The sequence below is a fragment of the Urocitellus parryii genome, chromosome 6, assembly GCF_045843805.1.
Source record: "Urocitellus parryii isolate mUroPar1 chromosome 6, mUroPar1.hap1, whole genome shotgun sequence".
Classification (NCBI taxonomy): domain Eukaryota; kingdom Metazoa; phylum Chordata; class Mammalia; order Rodentia; family Sciuridae; genus Urocitellus; species Urocitellus parryii.
This window is the reverse complement of record NC_135536.1, coordinates 16,072,676-16,096,459: the sequence shown is the minus strand read 5'-3', so window position 1 is coordinate 16,096,459 and position 23,784 is coordinate 16,072,676. Positions and strand designations below refer to the sequence as shown.

The 23,784-nt window shown below is 36.1% G+C and overlaps 1 protein-coding gene across 1 annotated transcript in view; it reads left to right on the top strand.

Moving 5' to 3' along the window:
- Positions 1–454: 454 nt before the first annotated feature.
- Positions 455–23,784, top strand: part of Ttc8 (tetratricopeptide repeat domain 8) — a 62,190-nt gene continuing 38,860 nt past the window's right edge. Inside the window, exons 1-6 of the mRNA XM_077799730.1 lie at positions 455–630; positions 14,869–14,989; positions 16,145–16,208; positions 16,317–16,476; positions 16,688–16,777; positions 18,973–19,017. Coding sequence (XP_077655856.1) covers positions 517–630; positions 14,869–14,989; positions 16,145–16,208; positions 16,317–16,476; positions 16,688–16,777; positions 18,973–19,017 — 594 coding nt within the window. The 5' untranslated portion in view covers positions 455–516. The remainder of the gene's footprint in view (positions 631–14,868; positions 14,990–16,144; positions 16,209–16,316; positions 16,477–16,687; positions 16,778–18,972; positions 19,018–23,784) is intronic.

Genomic DNA, 23,784 nt, shown 5'->3' with positions numbered 1-23,784 from the left:
CCAAGCCTATCTCAGTTTCTCATCTGTAAAAGGAGAGGATCGGATCAAGCAATCTTTAAAGCCCCGGGTAGTTCAACATTAAGATTCCGCGACAAGGACCTGGAGAAACGGCAGAGTTTTAGGATTTAGGGAGGAGGCCGATGGAGATGCCACCCAGGGTAGTCTCCCGGAACTTTTGGGGACAGCCGGGAAAGCTGAGCGTGGGTTGCTAGGCAACTGCGCCTCCTGGGAGGATGGAGGACCCCAGGCGAGGTGTCTAAGTCACAACCTCTATGGTGTCTTACTTTTCGAAATTAATGAAATCTACAGCTTTTAACAGTACACATTTTCTTGCAGCCACGTTGGGGCAAATTCTGATGCTGAGTTCTGCTCGCCGTTTTCTATTTCCCGTTTTCAGGCGCGCGGCGGGCACCTCTCCAGGAAGGCCCAGCCGCCGCGCGTTGCCGGGTAGAGCCCGACGCTAGGCGCTCTGCGCCCCCGGCCTTTCCTTGGGCTGGCCCTTGGTGCTGGGCCGCCATGGGCTCGGAGATGGAGCCGCTGCTCCTGGCCTGGAGCTATTTTAGGCGCAGGAAGTTCCAGCTCTGCGCGGATCTGTGCACGCAGATGCTGGAGAAGTCCCCTTATGACCAGGTACCGACCGGCCCTGTCAGCCAGAGCATCCTCGCGCAGAAGCTGAGGGCTCTGGGCATTCCACGGCCCCGGGGAAGGGAGGCCGGGGAGGAAGGCCCCAGGTTAGGCCGACCATGGTCTGGCCGCAGAGGCACCTGGAGCCAGAACCCTTGGAGCCGTGGCTGGCAAGTCCCTGCCCTCGGCGTCCCCCGGGATCCCCAGTTCTGTGCCTTGACTGCCCCCTCTGCAAACTTCAGCATCCCTTTTTCTTTAAGTTACCCAGAATGAGTGCCCTGATTTTTCTCTTGTTAAGTAACTTAGATTTTCCATTTAGTTGCCTCTGGACAAACTCTTAAGCTCTCAACAAAAGGTGTCAAGAAAAAAACAACAAACAGCAAACCCCCTGCAAACAAAGATCTGTGACTCTCCACCCCCTTTTAACCCAGTTGCCTTTTCGTTTGAATCAAAAGTGACCTTATCACCTCATCTTTAGACAGTTGTCCAAAAGTGGAGGAACTTTTGATTCTGGACCATGAGTTCAACTTGAGGCAAATACACAAGATAAAGGAGAATGTGTGAAGGGGAAAGATACATTTATTATTAAAGAAATTACCTGGGCAAAGAAAACTGTAATTGTAGGAGGGAGGGATAGGACAGAAAGTCTCCCTAGAAGAAGGAATGATGGTATTGGTTAAAAGGGAGCTTGAATAAATAATGAATGAAAAGGGTAATAAACCAAGTGTGTGAGGTAACAACTGATGGGCAGGTCACTCCTGGAAAAGAAAAAAGAATGAAAGAAAAAGTAGACTTATGGAAGCTTGTTAGTGAGTGCTTCTAGTAAATGTGGAATGTACCTAGACAGTTCTGGTTCCCCAGCTTTTCTCTAGTGGTGTTGCCTTGGTGTTTAAAAAAAAAAAAAAAAAAAAAAGGAAAGTGGAGGGGAGATCTAAGTGTGCCTTAGCTTCCAGCTAAGGACGAACACTGTTGAGAGTACCATCTCCTCCCAAACAACCCGTATTAGTGGTAATGCTAAGCTAGGTTCTGTTCCTGGTAATTGACTTTAGTAAATAGGAACAAGTTTCTGTAGACAAGCATTCTTCCAAGGGTGTTTCTTGGCACAGTATTTCCACAAATCCTGGGGGATAAAAAAGATTCCATAATCAAATATGTTTGGGAGTTGTGAGAAAACGTTGACACTTTTACTTTTGTTAAGACAGAGGGTTGTCAAAAACTTTTGATGTTCCATACATTGTTTTAAGCACAATGGTTTGCAAGAACTTAACTTGCTCTTTCCATTGTTCCATTAAATTAGGGTAGTTTCCATTCAGTGTTCCACTGAACACTAGTCCCAAGAGCTGTTCAGTGAAAAAAGTTTCTTCATTACATGCATTTGGGAAATGTATATTCCCTTCTTAGGGATTCAGGATGCATACTAAAGGCTCTGAGTTGTTCTGAAGAAAATAAACCTAATTTTGCCTAATTTTGATTAAGTTTTAAAATTTATTTGATGAGTGATTCCTTTTTTTGACCAGGGCAAGGGTCAAATGTCTTTCTTATTATCCTGAGGAGATGCTGTCACATTGGGAAATATTGTTATGAGTAAAACAGCAATGTTTATTGATGTCTAAGACCCTATAATCTTGGGTCCGTAGAGACATTCAGCACTGCACCTAGGAATTGAGATTTCACTTGAGACAGGCATTGTGATCAGGACTTTTTATGGTTCATTTCAATTATATCAAATGTTTAGTATTTTCAGACATAGATTCTGTAAATTATATGTATTTTTAATGCTTAGATTAATCTTGCAAAGTAGATAAAATAAGAGTAGTAGCTTAACTGATGTGGTGCAGAGTTTTATTATATCATCTCATTTAATCCTCAACTGTTTTTAGGAGTTGGTGCTGTTTTCTCCACTTTAGTGAACACTAAAGCACAAAGTGAAGTAAATTGTCCAAAATTACAAAGCTAGTAAGCCTACTGCGTTTGCATGTGGTTTTGTCTCTGTTCTTTTCCACTGGTCTTATTCCTGTTTTGGTGTCAATACCATGCTGTTTTTGTTACTATAACTCTTTAGTGTAATTTAAGATCTGGTATTGTGATATCTTCTGCTTCACTTTTCTTCCTAAGTATTGCTTTGGCTATTCTGGGCCTCTTAGTTTTCCAAATGAATTTCATAACTGCTTTTTCTTTTCCTATGAAGAATGTCATTGGAATTTCTTGTTTTGAGTGTCAGTTTAAAAAAAATTAATGTAGAAAATTCTGCCTGGATTCCTTCAGGTTTTTCTAGTAGTAATTGTTATCATTGGTGTTTCTTATGGTGCTTTTGTTGTTTCAGTAGAGGGTGTCAAATGGTGTGGGATATTCCCATCTATGAAGAGTTTTAACAGAAATGTGACCAGAGCAGGAGTAGCTAATCCTTAGACCCCCCAGTTGGCTCTTTACCTTCTCTGCTCTTTTAGCCTCATGGGCATTTATTGAATTTCCACATTTTAGAGTACTTTTCCTTTATAATGATTTGAATTACCATTCCTGTGCCACCAAACTGATTTTAGTATGAATAAGTTATTTTGAAGCTGTGCCTGGGCACATAGAGGAGCAATGAAATGAAAATATTTCTTTTGATTGTCACATGGATTCATTTTTGCTTTTGTTTTTTCTTTTCCCAAAACATATGCTAGCTTTTATTTTCAATAGTGTTATTTTTTTCACTTTGGTTTTGCTTATTTTTCTCCCAGATGAGGAGAACCTCTCTAAATTGATCTGTTATGTTTGAATCTTCTTGTATGCTGAGCCAGTGAGCTTCAAAGAGAGAGTGTGTAGACCTGCTTTACATCAGCCTAGCTAGTTAGAAAGATGTGATACTTGATGAATACTATGTTTTCTTAGAGTAATCCATTTTTATTTGGCTGTAAAAGGACTGATGGGTAGGTTGAACATAATAATATTGTGTTTGATCATGGGGATGGGTTCTTGAAGAACAGAGGTCCTGGACTTTTTTCCCAGTCACAAAATTGTGAGGGACAGAGGGAAGGCTGTATCCCTAAGCATGAAGAATGTTAAAGCTCAAATCTGCTAAGAATAAAGACAAGGTTACCAGGTTAATTCAGCATACTTTTCTCTTTTTGATAAAAATGATAAGAATAACCAATTTAGAGAGCAGCATTGCCTGTCCCTCCCCAAAGTATTATTTAAATCATGACTAAAAATGGCAAAAATTTATTAGATATAAAAGGGGAAAATGCAGACAGCCCTCTGTACAGTGATATGACCTAGAGGGAATGCTCGCTTTCTCAGCTCATGTCGCTCACCCTGATTAGTTGCTTAATCTGATTATTGTTCTCTGTGTTCCATATGTCAGATTCATGACTGTAAAACCAGTCCTGATTTTTTTTTTTTCAGACAGTGGTGTTTTTAAAAGACAACATACTTTCATTAATGAGATAGATTTCTGGTAGATTTTCAGATTGTTAAAATCAGTGATTCTGAGGGTGGGAGCATTAATTAGGTATCCGAATAGGGGTAAGAGCTTTTTCTAATGCACCTCTTCCTCTCCTGCTATCAATCTCTACTTAAAATGAGAGACATTATGGAGGGGAGGGGGTTCTTATATAAATGATTTGAAGGTGGGGAAAAGGCTGAGAGCCACTGGCTTAGATGAAAAAGAAACCAGTTCTCCCCAGTGAGCTCCATGTTAGTTAGCTGAGACAGCAATTAGATGTTCTACACCAAACATATCTTTCTGTACAGTTTCTTAATTTGTTTCCTCTTTGGGGCCATGGAGACTTAACTAGACTTAATACTTTGATTCCATACACTTTCAGGCAGTTCATTTTAAGGATTTTTGTTACTGCTGAATTGTACAGATTACATTTCCATTTGGCTACTTGGTCACTTGATCTCTCTAGCCTTCTGAAATCCATCAATTTCTCTGTTCTCTTACAGGTGTCTCCTTTCTGTTACTACTTGGAGTCACAATGAGGCAAGTCACTTGCCATGAGTGACTCCATCTTATGGGGAACATTCTATAATAAGCAGCACATGCAACTATGCTGCAAACAGCAAGTATTTATCTCCCCAATTAAGGAAGCTGCTGCACACAGTAACCAGAACATCCCAGAAAGTTAGAACACTGTCCCAGAAAGAAGTTTTGTTAGCTACAGAATAATAATATTGTGCTGATGAAAATAGATCTGCTTGAGTTCCTACTTGTTGATATAAAAAAAAGATGAGAGGCCAGTCCTGAGTAAAGCTTGGCTCACTCATGGTTTAAAAGACTCCAGGAGGCAGTTATTCTGGTTTAAAGGACTCCATGAGGTAGTTTTACTTTGTGTCATTATCTCAACATATTGTTGTGTGTTACCTCAACAGCTACTGGATTCTGAACAACTCTGCAGACTCATTAACCAGAGTAAGTGTTGTTGGCAATTAGGAAGTTTCATTCAGAAATATCTGGAGGGTTAATTCTCCAAAGTAATAACAACAAACTAAGAGAAAGCTGTACTCTGGGGAGGAAGGAAGGACGCAAACTGCTGTGAGCAGAAGTGGATGGTAATGGGGACTTGCTGGTTCTAGGCAGTGGCCTCTACTTCCCCTGTCCTTACCACTTTGAAGGAGATTCACAGTTTTAATTTGATCTGCCATAACTGGGAATGAGTTCTGAGTTCTGAGAAAGATGAAATAGATGGTTAAGTGCATATCTTTTAACCTTATACTTAAGTATATGTGAAAGAACTCTAAAAATAATGAAGTATTTTTTAAAATGTAAGATTTTATTCGGCCTTAAAACTATCTCAGAAAGAAGATATTATTGCTCCAACTTGAGAGGGTAATGAAGGTTATATGACTTATTCAAGGTTATATGACTAAGTGGCTTCCTGAGGATCAAACCCAAATCCTTTGAGTCCAGGATAAGGCCTGGTGCTTTCTATTTAACTGTATTGATACCCATAGAAATATTTACTAGGCTAAGTGGACTTAAGCTGTGGTTTCCTATATGGGTGGACTGAATTAAATCACAAAACTATAATTGAGACTCAAAGATGAAGGTCTGGTAGTTTTTTTTAAAAAAATTTCTCCCTATCTCCAAACTGAAACATCCCGACTTTTCTTCTTCATAGTCCTGCTCCAGATTAATTTATCCAGCCGAGCCATGACCTATCCTTGGTCTCCCCCCATCCTACAGCAACATGTTGTCAAGGACAAGGCCTGGTGCTTTATATTTTTTTAAAATATTTTTTTAGTTGTTGATGGACCTTTATTTTATTTATTTATATGTGGTGCTGAGAATTGAACCCGGTGCCTCATGCATGCTAGCTAGGCAAGTGCTCTACCACTGAGCTACAACCCCAGCTCTGGTGCTTTCTATTTAACTGTATTGATAGCCATAGAAAAAGGAATGAAGACCAGTGGATGACCTTACTGTTGTCTCACATCATCAGCAAAGCTCATGCTCTTGACCCAGGATATGGAGGTTCAGATACTAATTCCGCACCTTGGCTTCAGCATTTTCTCAGCCGTAATGGAGATGGTCAGTACCTCTACCAAAAAGGGTTGTGTAAGGGTTTTCTTTAATACATGGTTAATAACTATAATTGTTAGCTGCTATTGTCTCTATATAGCTAATGTCAAATTGATGTTTATTTGGTAGTAAGCAGGGAGCATTATAGTACAGAACACGAATGTGTTGGAGATCCTGGGCAGATTCAAAGGGGATGGGGTAAAGGCAAAATGAGGAGGATTATGAAAGTTATTTTGAAACAATAATCTTTGGCCATAGAATTAATAATAAGGGTGTTCAAGGATCCATAACAAAAGCGGTGTCCATTCAAGGTTGAATGGGCAGTTACTGGACAGATGTCCTTTGTAGAAATATTTCCTGTCTAAGGTATCAGTGGTCATTGTTCAAGGTTGTGGTTCTGGCAGACTCTTTTGTCATAGTTCTTGTTATCAGGCATGTGTGCATGAGATCCCCGCTGTTATAACCTTCCAGCTTTATTTATTATTTATTTATTTTTGTTAGGCTTTGGTATAAGTTGACCCATCTTGATTCTGACCGCTTTCACCCTGGAGATTTCTTTTTTAATATTCATTTTTTAGTTGTAGTTGGACACAATACCTTTTATTTTCATGTGGTACTGAGGATCGAACCCAGTGCCTTACACACGCTAGGTGAGCGCTCTACCCCAGCCCCTACTCTGGAGATATTTGCATGTAGGATTTGTCATATGTACATTTTTCTGAAAGGATTGTTGGTGATTTGGAAAGCATTTATAAGGAAAATATTCAGTGAAATTGATGGTGAAATAAAGTTGATATAGATCATAAATCACAGGCATTTGATAATTTCCAGAATAATCTCCTTTGTCTATGATTCCCTTCTTATTTGCCATGCCTTCTGCTTTTCTCCCTCTTCTTAATTCATGTATAATTTGTTCGGAACTGTAAGTTTTACATGTAACACACTGTCTTATACTTTATGCGTCTTCCCCAGAGAAGGTTTCCAGAGCCTCATGGGTGCGAGGGACACCAGGAGCATGCTGTGGGAATTGCATGCCCTCTGCCTCCCACCTGTTCAGGCCCGACTCCATATTCTATCCACAGAGCCCCTCAGCTGTCTCTATACCTCCCTACTCTAGGTCCCTCATTTTCTTTTCTGATCTTCTTATTTCACATCATTCCCCTGCCTGTTATTCATCTGCACACAGAAATATTCCCAAGGGGCAGAAGAACATGAGAGTGTTGGCCAAGCCCTTCATCAGTGCACAGATTCCTGTGAGGCTGAACTGGTGGTTTCAGTTTAGGCCACTGGAAGAATCTACCAGTCCTGGGCAGAATAACAAGCATCCTTCAGATTTTACTTACTACTAGTGGCTTTTGTCTCCTTTAGTTATGTTCTTTTCCTTTCTGAGCATTATCTACAATCACCTCTGACAAATGCCCCTCTATCCATATTGGGCTTGTTTTGTATCTCTCCTAAAGGTACTTTTTAAAAGTTATTTACTTTTTAGTGTTTTACTTTTTTTGTGGTGTTGGAGCTGGAATCCAGGGCCTCACTCGTGCTAAGCACACATCCACCACTGAGCTACACCTTCAGCCCCCACCTAAACTTTACCCTCTAGTCCTGCCTTGTTACCTGCAGCTCTTTAACAAATATATATTTTTTAATCTCCAAGAGGCACTGGCAAGAAAGAGCTCTTGCTTCTTTCAACCGTTTGCATGCCCTTGTGCAAATTACTTAATACCTGTGTGTTTGATCCTTACCCTGTAAAATGGATAAAAATACCTACTTGTTTCTTTCAGAGAGGTTTTTATGCTCAGATAAGATAATGGGCTATACAGACTTGGAGATGAACAGACAGAAGAAAGAAAATACAAAGTGTCACTCTCGTATGCCTATTTCCTTAAGGATGGACTGTGTTTAGGAAATCTGCACTTTTTCCATATCCTTAGGCGCACTGGAGTTGCAAACCTCCAGTTGCTGTGAGTTCACTAGTTGCCATCTTGTGTTTGTTTCAGTCAATTGCCATATCTTCTCTAACTCCCATTCTTCACTGCCTTCACTGTTTCCAAACTTCCTTACTTAACCTTTTCCTCTGATGTTCCTGCCATATACCTTGCTATATAAATGATTTATATAGCTCGCACATTGCTTACTCAGAAAATATATAAATATTATATATATATTATATTTAATTTTTAATTGCAATTGAACACAATACCTTTATTTTTATTTATTTATTTATTTATTTTTATGTGGTGCTGAGGATCTAACCCAGTGCCTCACACATGCCAGGTAAGTGCTCTACCATTGAGCCACAACCCCAGCCCTCAGATAAGATATTCTTTTTTTTAATTAATTTTTTTAGGTGCAGTTGTACACAATATCTTTATTTTATTCATTTATTTCCATGTGGTGCTGAGGATCGAACCTAGTACGTCACATATGTGAGACAAGCACTCTGCCACTGAGCCACAGTCCTAGCTCCTCAAAAGAATATTCTTAAAATGTATCTGGGGTGTTCTTTTGGGGGTTTAGAACTATAGGAAAGCATGGTTCCCCCTTTCTATTTCTTTAAATTTTTTTTTTTTTTAGTTGTAGATGGACACAATACCTTTATTTTGTTTATTTATTTTTATGTGGTTCTGAAGCTCGAACCCAGTGCCTCAAATGTGCTAGGGCAGTGCTCTACTACTGAGCCACAAGCCCAGCCCGCCCTCTATTTCTTAGTAGTTTTCCAAAGAAAGCATGATACAGATAAGTGCTTAACAGATGCTGCTTCCTAGACATGCAAATGTAGATATATTATAAGTGAATTTGTTCTGTTTGCTCTTTTTAACCAATGATTTTCTATTTAATTTGGATAGCAACTTACGATGGTGAGTTCGTTAGCATCTAGTACTAATGTGTATTCATAGTCTATTTATAAAAATTTCACAAAGAATTTTACATTTTGAATTAGTTTCTTATTAATAGTCATAGAAAGGTTTATATTCTTTAGTTTTCCATTTCCTCCCTGACTAGAGCCTGAATATTTTAATATTTTTGAATATAAGGAAATGTTTTCTTAATATATTTATAAAATTATCATTACTTTCTGAGCTATTGTCTTCATTAAATAAGATGTTGAGATACCTTCTCTTTGTGCTCTGAATGAGGTTACATTCATTAGAACTCTCTGATCTGCATTAGTTTTATAGAACTCTTGAGACCACTTGGGAAGAATGATTAAAGTTAATATTTGGATTTTTATTGAATGGAATAGAGTTCCTCTACAGATGCCTGGGTAGTCATTCCGACTTTTTATTTTAGGAGTTACATTTCTTAAAAATGTTTACTGCCTTCTTAATGCTTTCCAGGAACCTGCTCCTGAATTTCCAGTGTCTCAGGTAAAGGTTTAGCTGTAGCTTTTAGTTTAGAAAATATTTTAGTTAATGATTGCTTAGTTGTTGCTGTAGAGTAGAAAATTTGCTGTATAGCTACTTGGCTTGTGGATTAGAAAATAAGCCGAAGCAGGCATTCTGTACTTTCTTATGTAAATAAATGTTTACATTTCCAACTTTTGTATATGTGAATAGCCTTGTAGAACTAATGTGCTCTATTCATTAAGATTTAGGGCTTAAATAGAAGTGTCAAGATTGAACAGAGGATGAAAAAAATAAAGACTGAAGCAAGGGGAGGCATGGGTGTAGGGACCTGGAGTCAGCACCACCACAAGTGTCAGGAAAGACATTATGGTTAGGACAGTAGGTCTTAAAGAGAGTGGGCCAGCTCTGCCTGGAAGGTCTGAGTTTTAACTGCCCTGATGGCTCTAGGAGGGAGGAAGCTGCCACAGTGAGAAAGGAAGGAAGGGACAATGGTCAGACAGCCAAGTTGACCAAACCAACGTGGTTAGATTTAGCCAGAGAGACCTGCTAACTGGACAAGACAGGGAATCAGGAGGCAACTTTGGGAAAAGAAGTCTGGTGTGGGGCCCCCTGCCAATCCATGCTCTTATCCACGTGGGTTCCCAGTGAGTCTGGGAAAAAGGAAAAGAGCTTCGAATCAGAGAGCTTAAATGTTGCCAGGTGTTTGCTCTGCCAAGTGAGAGAGAATGCTCCCAGTGTGTTAGAAGTAAATAAGGGATTTGAGCCTCATCTGAAGTTCACATGAGTAATGACCAAGCCTTTTAGAACAGCAAATATACAAAGTACTCTCATGGAGGTTTGTATAGTACTAAACACTGTTAAGTAGGTTAAGTAGGTTAAAATGTAGCACTATGTTCTTTGAAAGGATGACATTTGTCTTTTGTATGTTCATAATCTTGGTTTACAAACTGATGCTTGGGAGAAACTTGTTTTTTTTTTTTTTTCCATGATACAAGTTATTCAAGAAGGATCTAAATTATGAAAAGACAAAGTTTTTGTCTTCAGTAATTTTGTAAGATTTTGATTAAAATTAAATTGAAACACCAACAATATGCATTGTAGGTATGACTGGAACACTGTAAATGGCATTTAAAAGTTTCTAAGTGGCACATAGGCTTCATGTAGCACCTAAATTTCTCTTCCTGGTCTTTTCCTGTAGACTTAATTATCCACTGGATAATGATCTAAAAGGGAACAAGGCTGGCTGGATTTTTTTGACCTTACTATTCACACTTAAAATGCTTTTTCTTTTTTGCACATGTTTACAACTTGAAAAGAAATGAGGCTTTACAATATCACTTCAAAATCTTGTGCCTAAAGTTTTGTTTGCATAGAGTAAGTAGAGTGTAAAATATTACTACTGATTTATATGATCTCTGAATAGATCAGAGATAATATTCGTTTCATATACTTATTTAATAATAATCTATCAAAATTATCTCTTACATACCTTAAAACTCCCTGTCTTGTATGCTGTATAAAAAGAAACAGAATAAAGCATTTGCTCAGCCAGTAGTTTCGACCTCCTCATGTTTATTTTCATAACTAAAATCTGATTACCGGGGGCTGGAGTTGTAGCTCCATGGAAGAGTGCTTGCCTAGCATGTGTGAGGCACTGGGTTTGGTTCTCAGCACCGCATATAAATAAATAAAACAAAGGTCCATCAACAACTAAAAAATATTTAAAAAAAAATATGATTACCCTCACAATAGATAGAACCAGTAAGTTAATATATTTCCTGATGTTAGCTGGCAGGAATATGCCTCAAGAATAATGTCCTTGGGGCTGGGGATGTGGCTCAAGCGGTAATGCGCTCACCTGGCATGTGTGGGGCGCTGGGTTTGATCCTCAGCACCACATAAAAATAAAAAAAAGATGTTGTGTCCACCAAAAACTAAAAAATAAATATTAAAAAATTCTCTCTCTCTCTAAAAAAAAAAAAAAAAGTAATGTCCTAGAGACTTAGCTCAGTAGGTAAATGAAATGGGATTGTTTTTTACAGACATAAGGGAAATAATTGATATGATGATTATTCATGTAGATTGGGAGAAACTTTTGATTTTTTAATATTTCTAGAACATAAATATGCAACTGTATTTACATAAATGACTATTTTTAGTTGCATGATGCTACCATTTATTAATGTTTTAAGCATAGCTAATAAAAGAAATGTATAGTTTTATTCAGATTCAAGGGGCAATTTGAGATTACTGTGTGTGCTTTATTATTCTTTTTTTTTTTAGAATTTTAACATTTATTTATTTTTTTCTTAGTTCTCGGCGGACACAACATCTTCTTTTGTATGTGGTGCTGAGGATTGAACCCGGGCCGCACACATGTTAGGCGAGTGCGCTACCGCTTGAGCCACATCCCCAGCCCCCGTGCTTTATTATTCTTTAAAAAAAAAACAGGCAGAGGATTTGGGGCTGTAAAACATACTTGGCTTATTTCCAACATAAAAAAAAAATTATTATTTTTTAAAGCTAAAGCCCCATCTGCTGTTTTTATTAAAACCTCAAGAATAGTTCATATTGCCAGGCTTTAGTTCTTTGAATGTAGTCTTGATATTTAATCAAGCAGTGATATGTGATTTTTGAGGTCAGTTTTTGGTAGGACAGAAGAATAATCAGGAAGATTAGTTTTTCTCAAACTGATAAAATTTTAAAGATTTATTACAGATCTTTAAATTAAAAAAATTCACATTATTAGATCCATTTCTTAAGAATTAGATTTTAAAAATTGAAACAAATATAAATCTATTTTGTTTTTGAAAAAGTGAATAGAACTCTGAGAATAGAACAAGATGTTTTTGTTTGAATTCTAAAGTATTTATTCATTTGATGGGGAAGGAATAGTGGATTTGCTTTTCTATTATTCACTTTTAGCTTAATATAAAAATGTGCATCTCTTGAATATTAAGAGATTAGCAGGGGCGTGGATGTAAGAAGTATGGTAGAATAGACTATGAGATAACAGTGCAAACATTAAAATAGTTCAAAATAAAGTATGTGCTTGGGTGACTAATAACTGACTGTATAAATGATACCTAATTATAAAAACTTGGCTTTTAAAGAGCTGATTTAACTAGGACTCTAAATCATAGTTTGAGAGCTTCATTAGCTCCTCATCAGGATAGAAAACCCTATAGCTTGATGTGCCATACAGTCATCATCTGGCCTCTGCTTTTTGCTCCAGCCTTGTTCCCTGACTGTTCCTTTTGTGCAGCCTGATTCTTCAACCATACTCTATTCTTGAAGAGTTTGCAAACACATTAGCTCCCGAACTAGCCTGCCTTTGACCTCCTGGCTTCTTTTCCTGGCCACAGCTCCACACTCTTCCTCTTATACACTTCTGTCTGCCTTCAGGCCACTAGGAGTCTTTCCTCTCTCCTTCCATGGTATATTTCTTTTTAGTTTTTATTTTTATTATTGCATCTTCCCATTACACTGGAATTCTTTGGAGCTAAAACTAGAACTATGACTTCTTCTTTGTATTCCCAGACGTGGCCCTAAAGTAGGTATTCATGAAAACCAGCAGAGTCCATGTCCTGCTTTATTGTTTCAACAGAAAGTATTGCAGTCCTTCTTCCTGTCCACTAGAGTCCTGAGCAAAGGACATCCTTTTGAAAATTTTAAGCTATCAGATATTTTCAGGGCAGCTACTGTGGAGTTTTAAGATAAATCAGAATGGCTTATTTCCATCTTTGAAGTAAAATTAAACCATTAGTTCAAGCCAGTGATGACTTCCCTGGCCTCTGGGAATAACTATATAAGATCTGGCATTTTTCCTGATCTTTTATGAGTGAAAACCTCAGATCATTTTCATCTTTGGTGGCTCACACAGCTAGAGGCAGTTCCAATTGGAATTGATTTTTAAAAGAACAAATTGGTTCTTTGAGTCCATGTTCTATTTATTCAATTGTATAAAATTCACACAAAACATTTGCCACATTTTGTTAAAAGTTATTTGATAATCAGCAAATCACATCCAGAAAAGCATAACCCCCCAAGTCAGTCATCTAATCAAATGTAATTTAACTTTAGGAACTGAAATGTATTGTGAAGACAGCCTTTTTTATTCCCATTAAAATGAAAGCATAGCATTTTTATTTTCTTTTATAAAATGTTCATATGTGTATTCACATAACTTTAGTTCACAAGGGTCTCCATTCTCCAATTTCTGTAAAATCTGTTTCCTCTAACACACATTTGGCACTGTCAAGTACTGCTTTGCTCTGCCATTCAATCCACTAGATGATACGTTCAGGAAAATTAGGATCCATGTTGGGTTTTTTATGCAAGGATTTTTTGGACCTTCTGTAGCTCTCAACTGTTCCTATCTTGGCTCCTTTGCCTTCATTCACCCTCCTTCACAGCCAGATCCCTAGAATATTTAGCCCTCATCCCTTCCCAAATGTCCCTTGCTGCTGCTCTCACTAGATTCTAGAGTCAGGTCTGTGCTGCAGCTTCAAGAGTTGCCTTCTTCCTTTGGGAGTTCTCCATGGGACACCTACCTTATCTTTTACTAGTTCTCTAGTGAAGCAAGAAGGTATGGTTTCTGGTAAAGCAGTTTTGTATGTTTAATGGGAACTGAATTTCTCAAACTAATGCAGAGCAGATAAGATATTTTCTAGGTCAGATTCCTTAATTATCTTTTCCATGTATTCACCCCCACACTAGCAGGTTTTCTGCTGACTAGATTACAAAATTACCAGGGTTGATTAGTTATTAGGAATCAAGAGAAATTGATCTTGGCTTAATTCAAACCAATATTTCTCGAATACCTATTGTATACAAAAACCATGGGATAGGTACTATGGAAAACTCAGAAGTGAAAAGGTAAAAAAACTTGCATTCTGAGAATATAAAAAAGGATAGGCATATGCCCAGATAATTGTAGTCAAATATACATTCACCAGACTAGAGGTGTTCAGAGAAGATTTTGAGAAAGACAAGAGGACTATGGGTTTAAGTTGTAGAATTAGGGAAGGCTTCAGGAAAGTCTTGGCCTTGAAAGAGGAAGGCAGAAAGAGCACAGTGGTTGTAGCTTTATTAATTTGCACTCAAGTTATTATTCTATAAAACTTTTTTAAGGATCTTTCTTTACTTATAAAAAGAAATGTTAGGAGACTATTTGTGAGTTAATTGACATACTAGTGGTTTCTTGGTTAATAATGACCTTGCCTTCTTTCATTAGTTTTTTGATATAGCCCTTTAAATTAGCATAATGTGTTAAATGGTAAACATGTTCAATAAAAAGTAAAATAGTACTAAATCATGGCTAGCTTCTGTAAGCTATCTAGTATTTCTAATGCTATTTTAATCCATATTTTATTTTTCCATGGTTTTTAGGCAGCTTGGATTTTAAAAGCACGAGCCTTAACTGAAATGGTATACATAGATGAAATTGATATAGATCGGGAAGGAATTGCAGAAATGCTTCTGGATGAAAATGCTATTGCCCGAGTTCCCCGTAAGTATTGGTTCTCTGGTCAAATTAATGGAACGCTATTAGGAGGAATATTACATATATACAGGATGACATGCATACATATTTCTATGCTTTATGTCAACCTGTCTGTATATAAACATTGTATACATGAAGCATATATGTGTGTGTATGAAAAAATTAAGTACAGGGTTTCTGTTCTATCTTATAAAACAAAGGCTTTCCTTCCACTATTCAGTTATATTATATCTTAAGGTGTAAGATTGATGTATAATAATTTTCCAGTAAAAGCTATTTTATGCATTTAAGATGTTATAAAATATGTTCTCCTTAAAATGTTTATCAACATATCAGAAGATTGTTTATCTGGGAATCTAAGCTTCCAAATAACAGAAGTGTTCTAAAATAATTTTTTTTGAAAACAATCACTTAAAAGCATCACTTCTTTGTTATAATGAAAGATGATTTGCTCTGATACATGATGTGATTGATGAGATTATATGTTTGTTGGGCAGTAAATGTCTTTTGGAATTGTCACAGGGCCCAGTCCCTAGCTTGCAGGTGTAAGTAGTGCAAATGGTATTGGATAATTACCATGACTATGGTGGTCTTGCTGGTAATTTACTAGTTGTTACAGTTCACAGTTATAATTTACAAGATAAGAACTATTTTAAAGCTCCAAAAGGAAGTTGGGGAAGAAAAAAACATGTTTCATGTTAAAATGTCTTTCTTCCCCATTACTTTAATATTTTAGACTTAAAATACCTAAATTCTAGATGTGGTTGGTAAACGATCTTTTACTGAGAGACGTTTGTATGAAAGATAATTAACCTGTGAGTATAGGACCATCATTTTGAACTTTGGAGCCTGCTAGTCTTGAATTTTAATCCAGGCTCTACTAATGGGTTGACCTGTTTACTTAATTCTGTCAACCTTTATTGAATGGATGGATTCGTACTACTTACCTTACAGACTTATTGTGAAGAGTTACTGTGATAGCATAAGTAATACGAAAGATACTCATTGGATATTAATCTCAAACTCATTTCTCTAAAATACGTTTTCTGCCAATAATGTCTTTTTTCACCAGGACAGCACAATTCTGAAAATTAGATTAGCTGACAGTTTTTATAGATTAATAGATAATATATAAATTGAATTTGCCATCTCATTCCCTAGGCCCTGGAACATCTTTGAAACTCCCTAGAACTAATCAGACAGGAGGGCCTAGTCAAGCTGTCAGGTATGTACTTCTGTGTCATACCCTCTGCCACTAATGATTGACTATACTATTTGAGAGTCTTTCCTTAATCAATCATCTTTGTATTTTAATAACTTACAATTTTTACAGGCCAATTACTCAAGCTGGAAGGCCCATTACAGGTTTCCTTAGGCCCAACACACAGAGTGGAAGGCCTGGTACCATGGAACAGGCCATCAGAACACCCAGAACTGTCTATACAGCACGTCCCATCACCAGCTCATCTGGAAGATACATCAGGCTGGGGACAGTAAGTTCTGTCAGCTTTCCCATAGTATAACCTAAGTAACTTTATTATATTATTTTCTACTATTCTTACAAAACAATTGTATGGAAATTTTGAAGGGATTCTTTGTGCTTATGTTGCCTTTATAATTTTTATGCATGTTAAAGTCAATTTTTATTTCAAGAAAAGATTTCAGATTTTCTTCTTCTATCATTTTTTTTTCCCTCCCTCATAGGCTTCCATGCTTACAAGTCCTGATGGACCTTTTATAAATTTATCTAGACTGAATTTAACAAAATATTCCCAGAAACCTAAATTGGCAAAGGTATGTACTTAAAATGATTGTAAATTATAAGATAATGTTAGAAGTATGATGATAATGACAGTGTAGGAAATAGATAAAAATTTGTGAAGGAAAGGCCACAATTTGATTGAAATAGAAATGTTCAATTACTATAATATGTAAAAATTCTCTCAGTCTTAAGGAAAGTCAACCAGAAAAAAATATACCATTATTATAGAAAATTCTTTTTTTTCCAAATAATAAAGAACAGTAATTTTTAACAAAGAAAGCAGATAAGCAGTATTTCATCATAGGATGAAGCTTAGAATTTGTGTGTGTGTGTGTGTGTGTGTGTGTGTGTGTGTGTGTGTATGTGAGTGTGTGTGTGTGTGTATGTTACATCTTGGACCATTCTCAGAAAAATAATTTTCTCTTTGTAGGATTATAAGGCTTTCAAAAAGGATAATACAAATATGTACTTTTAATTAACAATGAATCAGGCATATCAATAAAGATTAGTCAAGCCAGACAGTGGGCAACTCAACTGTGTTGGTAATTCTAATTACTCAGAGATAAAATATTCCTTTAAAAAGAAAATTAGAAGAGGGATAGAAGGTAAGAGTGGGAGGGAGAGGGGAGTGTAAAGGAGAGAGAAAGAGAAAAAAGAAAAAAAATGAAAAAGAAAAAGAAAGTGAAAATGTGTGTGACTTTCCAGTGTAAAACATTTGGGGTTGGGCTTGGAATAATTTGGAGACAGGAGTGCTTGATGCCTGGCCCAGTTTTTAGCTTGAAGTCTCTGAACCCTGTGTGCAGTGATGCACTCATTCCTGATCCCAGTTCTGAGGGTGTTGAACATATTTCCCAAGTATCAAATGTCCTTGGGTAAATAAAAATGGACACTAATTGTATAGATTTGAAGTTTCTATTCTAAAAAGAAATGCCTTTGGTAGACAGGTAGACAGGTAATCAACCTATAATATAAAGTCTCATGATTTTTTTCTTCAATTCTTGTTGGATGGCAGTCTAGTCAACTGCATTTGGCAGAATGGTAAAGCTTTACTTATTTTCCTCTCCTTAATGAGGGTAGAGTGTTAAAAACATATCATGTAGAATATCTATTTCCCTACCTTGTTCATCCATTTGCTTGAGGTGACTGGCTAGCTAGTACAGTCACTGGAGGCATTTCCCACAATTAAATTAAGATGCATTCGGGCTAGACCTGGCCTAAGTGCTAAATTCAACCTGAACTAGACTTTGTGCTTTTTTTTTAGTGTATCACAGAAATAATGCCACATTTTTCTGTTTTTGGTCCCCAACTTGCCTTGGCTCATCAGGACTCCTTTCTAATATTAGTGCATTTCTTGGGATATCTACAGTGATGCTTTGACAGTCTTGAGAGTTGTAACCTTCTTTTCATGACCGTGGTAGTATCAACTACACTCTTAATTTTTGTTTGTATTTGTAACAGAACAAATGCAAGGATTGTTATGATTTTTTTTTTTTTTAGAAGGGCCTTGTCCTAATTTCTTTCTTTCTTTTTATTGGCCTCCAGGTCTTTTCTATTAATAACCTTGATATCTCTCAGGGGCACTAGTCTCCTTGCAAGTATAAAATAGTGGCTATATGGACCTCCCAGAGTTTGAGTGAATTGGTCTGCTCTGGGACCCCCATGTAATTCCAGTGTGCAGTTAGGCTGAGTAGCCCTCTGTTAAAGAAACTGAGTGTTTTGAGTCACACAGTTACTATAAATGCCATGTAAGTATAGTTTTAAAAATTAATTTGAAAAAGCCCTTACTTTGCACTCATTTCTACTTTGTTTCAGAAGGAACTTCCAGATTTTCCATCTCTAAATTGCCATTATCTAGTCACAATCACTACATAAGATAGAGAGTATAAAAAACTGTTTTATTGCAATCCTAACTTTAGTCTAAGAAATAAAATGAACTTTTCATTTGTATCTTTCTCATAAAATAGTATGTGAAATATGCAAGAAAAAAAGATCAATTCTTTGAGCTTTTTCTAGTTTGTAGTCTGTAGGAACAGGAATCACTTGCAAATAGAAAACTTGTAAAATGGGAGATTCTAACAAATGATGGCTAGATCCTTTACTTATAAATCCCAGGCACTTTAGAGTGTTCTGGATTTTTGGTTCAATCTATATTTGAGTTTTGTTATAACCAAAGAGTGCTTTTATTTAAATACAATCTAATGTGTTTTTGTCATTTTTTTCTCTATAGGATTTGTTTGAATATATCTTTCATCATGAAAATGATGTTAAGACTGTAAGTCGTGAATTCATGCTATTTTATTTTATTGTAGTTTTTCTGACTTTGAGTTTTAGACTCTGAAATGTTCATTTCTTTTCTTTAAAAAATGAGATTATTAAATATTGGAGAGTAACTAATACTTTCAAATCCAGTCTTAAGTTTCAGTGGGAACATTTGTATAAATATAAAAGTGGTAAGAACTGTGCCTGGTTCATAGATAATGTAGCTCTTTTCTAAAGGGCCCGACATAGATAATTGCGAATACAGCATAGCATGCTTGTGTTAAAGTTTATTCTTTACACAAATAGTCAGCACTGTTGATCCATTTCTTGTTATTCTGTATAGTGTATTATTGGTTTACTAATATGTATATTTTTGATTTCTTTATAGTGTGCCCCTCTCTCTCACCTTTAACATTTTATGATTGAAGATTTTAAACATTCCAAAGTAGAAAGAATAGTATAAAAATCCCTTATCACCCATCATCCAATTTCAGCAATTGTTAATCATCTTGGTAGCTTCTCAACAAAGAATTTTGAGGTTATATGCATACAACTTTTCAAATTTATTTAAAATTTTATATGAAATTATATAAATGATAGAAACCTTATGAATTTCTTGAAGTTAGATGAAGTTAATTCTTCACTATCTGGTAGTATTTTTCTGCATTTTCCTTTTAGTTCAGGGAAAAAAAGTTTTTATATTCATATGTTAAATATTAAGGAAAATAAAAATGTTTTCCTTAATTGCATTTTCTGTGTGTCAACCATGATGCCATACTACAGTAGGAGAACTAATTAAAATATGATACTTTATCTTTCCTCTGTAAGACAGGCAATCTAGCTGAGAAAGTAAAATTGATGTAAATGAAACAATTAAAGAAGCAATTTCCAAATTGAAATTGTTACCAAGTATCAAAGGGAAAAATTCAGAAGGGGTGATATTAGGGAAGATCCACAAACTAAGTGGAATTTTATGGAAAGAGAGGAAAAGAAATGTAAAGAAATGGCAAAAACTAGAAGAAACTGGAATGAAAAATAAATAGGCCTTATTATCCTAAAAAATGAGAGCACCAAACAGACATTTCAAAGAAAGAAGAGAGAATACTTGATGATAGGTTTAATATTGGGGACAAAGCAGAGATACAGTTCAAGTCTGCTACCTAAAGATGTTATAAGAATGATGGTTTTACTAATTGAAGTGGGATAATTAGGGGACGTGGTCAGTTTGTGAAGAAGTTCAGTAATTCACTTAAAGATATTTTGATAAGTGGTGACACTATTGCACGGGTCGAGAGATGTGGTACTAAAATGTAGGTGAGAACCTGGGCCAGGTTTAGTATAGGAGTTAGTAGGATGAAATGTTCATAGATGTAGTCACAGGGAAAAGGGAAAAGTAAGGTAGGGGCAACTGAGAAACCATGCACATTGCTCTTAATAAAGCTGTTAGAGGATTTCAGTGTGATGATGTATGAAATCATGCATCATATAAGAGGTACTGTCTTCAAAGGAAATGTTCTAATATGATTGCATTTCATAAATGAGTAAATCTCTAATTACTAGATTTTTATAAAGGTATATACACTATTTTTTTTGAAAATTAATTCATTATTTATTGTAATGGAGCAACAAGAGTGTGCTAGCCTCTATTCCAGATCTAAGATCACACAGAGGGGCAGGCAGGCAAAATATTGATTCTTTTGGATATTATATGCTGGTTGGGCAAGGAATAGAAAAAGCAAATTCAAAAATATGTAATGTGACTTGTGGTAATAAATACAATAACAACAACAAAAAAGCAGGAAAGCATGTGAGGGAATAGTTACTGACGTGAGGAATGGTGCTGTTTGGGATGGAGTAGAGGTGGTCAGTGAAGTCCACTGAAAGCACTGAAAACGAGACCTGGAGAAGGGAAGATGGGAGCTCTGCATCTATGTGTAGTAAGAGCATTTCCGTCAGGGAGAACTTTCCCTGCAAAGGTCCTGGGAGGAGCTTGCTTGGATTGCTTAAGGCAGAGCAAGGAGGCAGTGTGCCTGAAGCAAGGCCTGAAAGGAGAAAGTGCTGCAGATGATGAGTGCTGAAACTGTAGGTCATAGGCCATGGCGATGGTGTGGTCATTAGTAAAGTCATCCTGAGGATATTTCCTACCTCTTGTGGAGGAATAGGAGTCACATTCAGAAAAACAGAGGACTGGAGTATAGTTCAGTGGTTGAGCATGTGCTTAACATGAATGAGGCCCTGGGCTCAATCCCTGGCACCAGAAAACAAAAGAAAACCTCAATCAAAACAAAAATAGCATTTATGCCCTGTAGTACCAAATTTGTATGAGTGTGTGTATGTGTGTGTGTGTGTGTGTGTGTGTATGCATATATATGTATTTATATGCACATACATATATGTGTGTGTGTGTGTGTGTGTGTGTGTGTGTGTGTATACTATTTTTGCAGTGCTGGGGATCTAACCCAGAGCCTTGTGCTTGTTAGCTAAGTGCTCTATCATTGAGCTCCATCTGAATTTATATTCTAAACAATCTAAGGACTAGAAAAATTTTACCTTTATGTGTTATGTGAATAGTATTATAGAATGTATTTATAGAACTTCATAAATATTGATTTTTAAAAATTTGACCTTAAACAAAGAGAGCAGTGACTTTCAAACTTTTTATGTAAGCAGCAAATTGTTTTTAATCAAATGAAGTTTTATACACATCCCAATATTTAAAGCAGACACAAGTGGTGCTTCAAGTGTGGCAACTAGAACTTACTTACTGGGTTCCTCTTGCCCCATCTATCCCAAGAGCCCTTCAAACCTTAGGCCTGTTATGCTAAATAAGGCTCATTGTCTGAAGTAACTGGAGAATTTTAAAATAATGGGTTTCTGTCTCTATGTTAGACTTCCTGAATCAGAATCCCCATGGGGACATCTGGTGAATCTGTTGTTATTAAGAACTCCATTGGCAGTAATAACTTTCAGTCAAGATTAGGAACTACTTGCTATAGAGTACAATTTAAAAACTATAGAAACATTAGAAAGTATTTCTTCTAATGTAGGAAAATGGAGCTGAGGATGTAGTGGGGGTCCTACAACAAGGAGGCTTAGCAGACCTTGAAGGCCAAAGTTCCACATAACAAGAGGAGGCGTGTCCAGCCCAATGAAAGAAATCAGCGAATTAATAGAAAAGAAGCAACAATAATGCCTTCAAGTATATCTAAGTAACAAAGAAATGGTACAAAATACTACTGTGAACTGGAAATTTCCATTTATAATTTTTTATTTTTATTTTTAGAAATAATGAAGGACTCAGTATATTAGAAACAAGCAGTGCCAAACACAATTTTTGACCTTTTTTTGTGATAGCTCTCTATAATTCATTAAATGACAATATTAAGAAAATTTGTGTAGAGAATTCGTTTTAGACATTTGATAAGTAAGGAAGTGAAAAATTTTAAACTACCAAACAATAGAATATTTCATAGACTAAGTTGGATTTGTGAAACAACTGCAAAGTAAAAACACTTACTGATACACACACACACATATGTGTATATATAAATACATACTGATATGAATTATATAAACTTACCAATATGTACATATATATATATACATATATATATAGACATACACACATATATATATACTTTAAAATGAAAATAGTGGTACTATTAGATTAAGATATATTCATACCTCAAATATTTGTCACATTCCCGAATTGCATCAGCACCTTGATGACAATAGTGAAGGAAATAGCTGCTCCTTATGACACTAAGGGAGAGTGAGTCTAATTTTATCTTTTTTCCCCCTCCCAAATTTAACAATAATGTTATAACTTTTTATACATAAATTAAACTATAAATAAGGGACAAGAATAAATTAAAATAATTGTTTTTATCTTCTTTCCCCTAGTAACTATATCATGGCACATCTAATGAAACAATTTGTTTTGTTTTTTCTTAGTGAAAAGCACAAACTGTTGATTCCTCTGTTTTCCTTTTTATTCACAATTCATTTACTGAGTTATTAACTAATTGACTTATTCTTTAAACAAATAATTACTGAGTGCCTACTAGTTGATCCTATGACTGGTGCTGGGAGTTCTGAGCAGGACCGATGCCTGTGGCTGTTCTCTTACTCTCTCACTGGCTTGCCACATTATAGTGCTCTTGTGGATCAGCTTGTTCCATTAAAATGTCATTTTTAGATTTTACCACAAATGTTATTTTCTGAATGGAAGAAGGATTTAGATAATGAGCACAAAGCATGCTTTCCCCCCATGTATTTTGCAACATGAACTGGAAAAAGAAAAAGGAATTTTTTTTCTTAATGTGCTTAAGAAATCAGGAGTGCTTTTATGTTTGTTACTTTGGATAGCCTCTATTTTTTTAAATAAAGTATTTCACATTCATCATTATAGATATATATAAATAATACTGTGAAGTGATATTGAAATATAATAAATAATAACCTTTATTAATAAAATCTTTGATCTTTAATCAAACCTAAATTTGTCTTGAGCCCTTGGTACTTTCTTATTTGGCAGGGGCACTATGGACAAAACTAAAGTGACATGTGTTTTGGTGATTCTGTATTTATCTAAACACATACAGGGAGAATGCTATATATATCTATAGAGAATCCTCAAAGTGGTATTTAAATATTAATAAAGAGTAAAATAAAAAAATGTATTTCTGCCTTTGAGTTTTTAATTACTCTCTTTCCCTATTCTCTTTTTGGCCAATATTGGCCCGTATTGACAAATCTAAAATGACATATGGGTTGATGA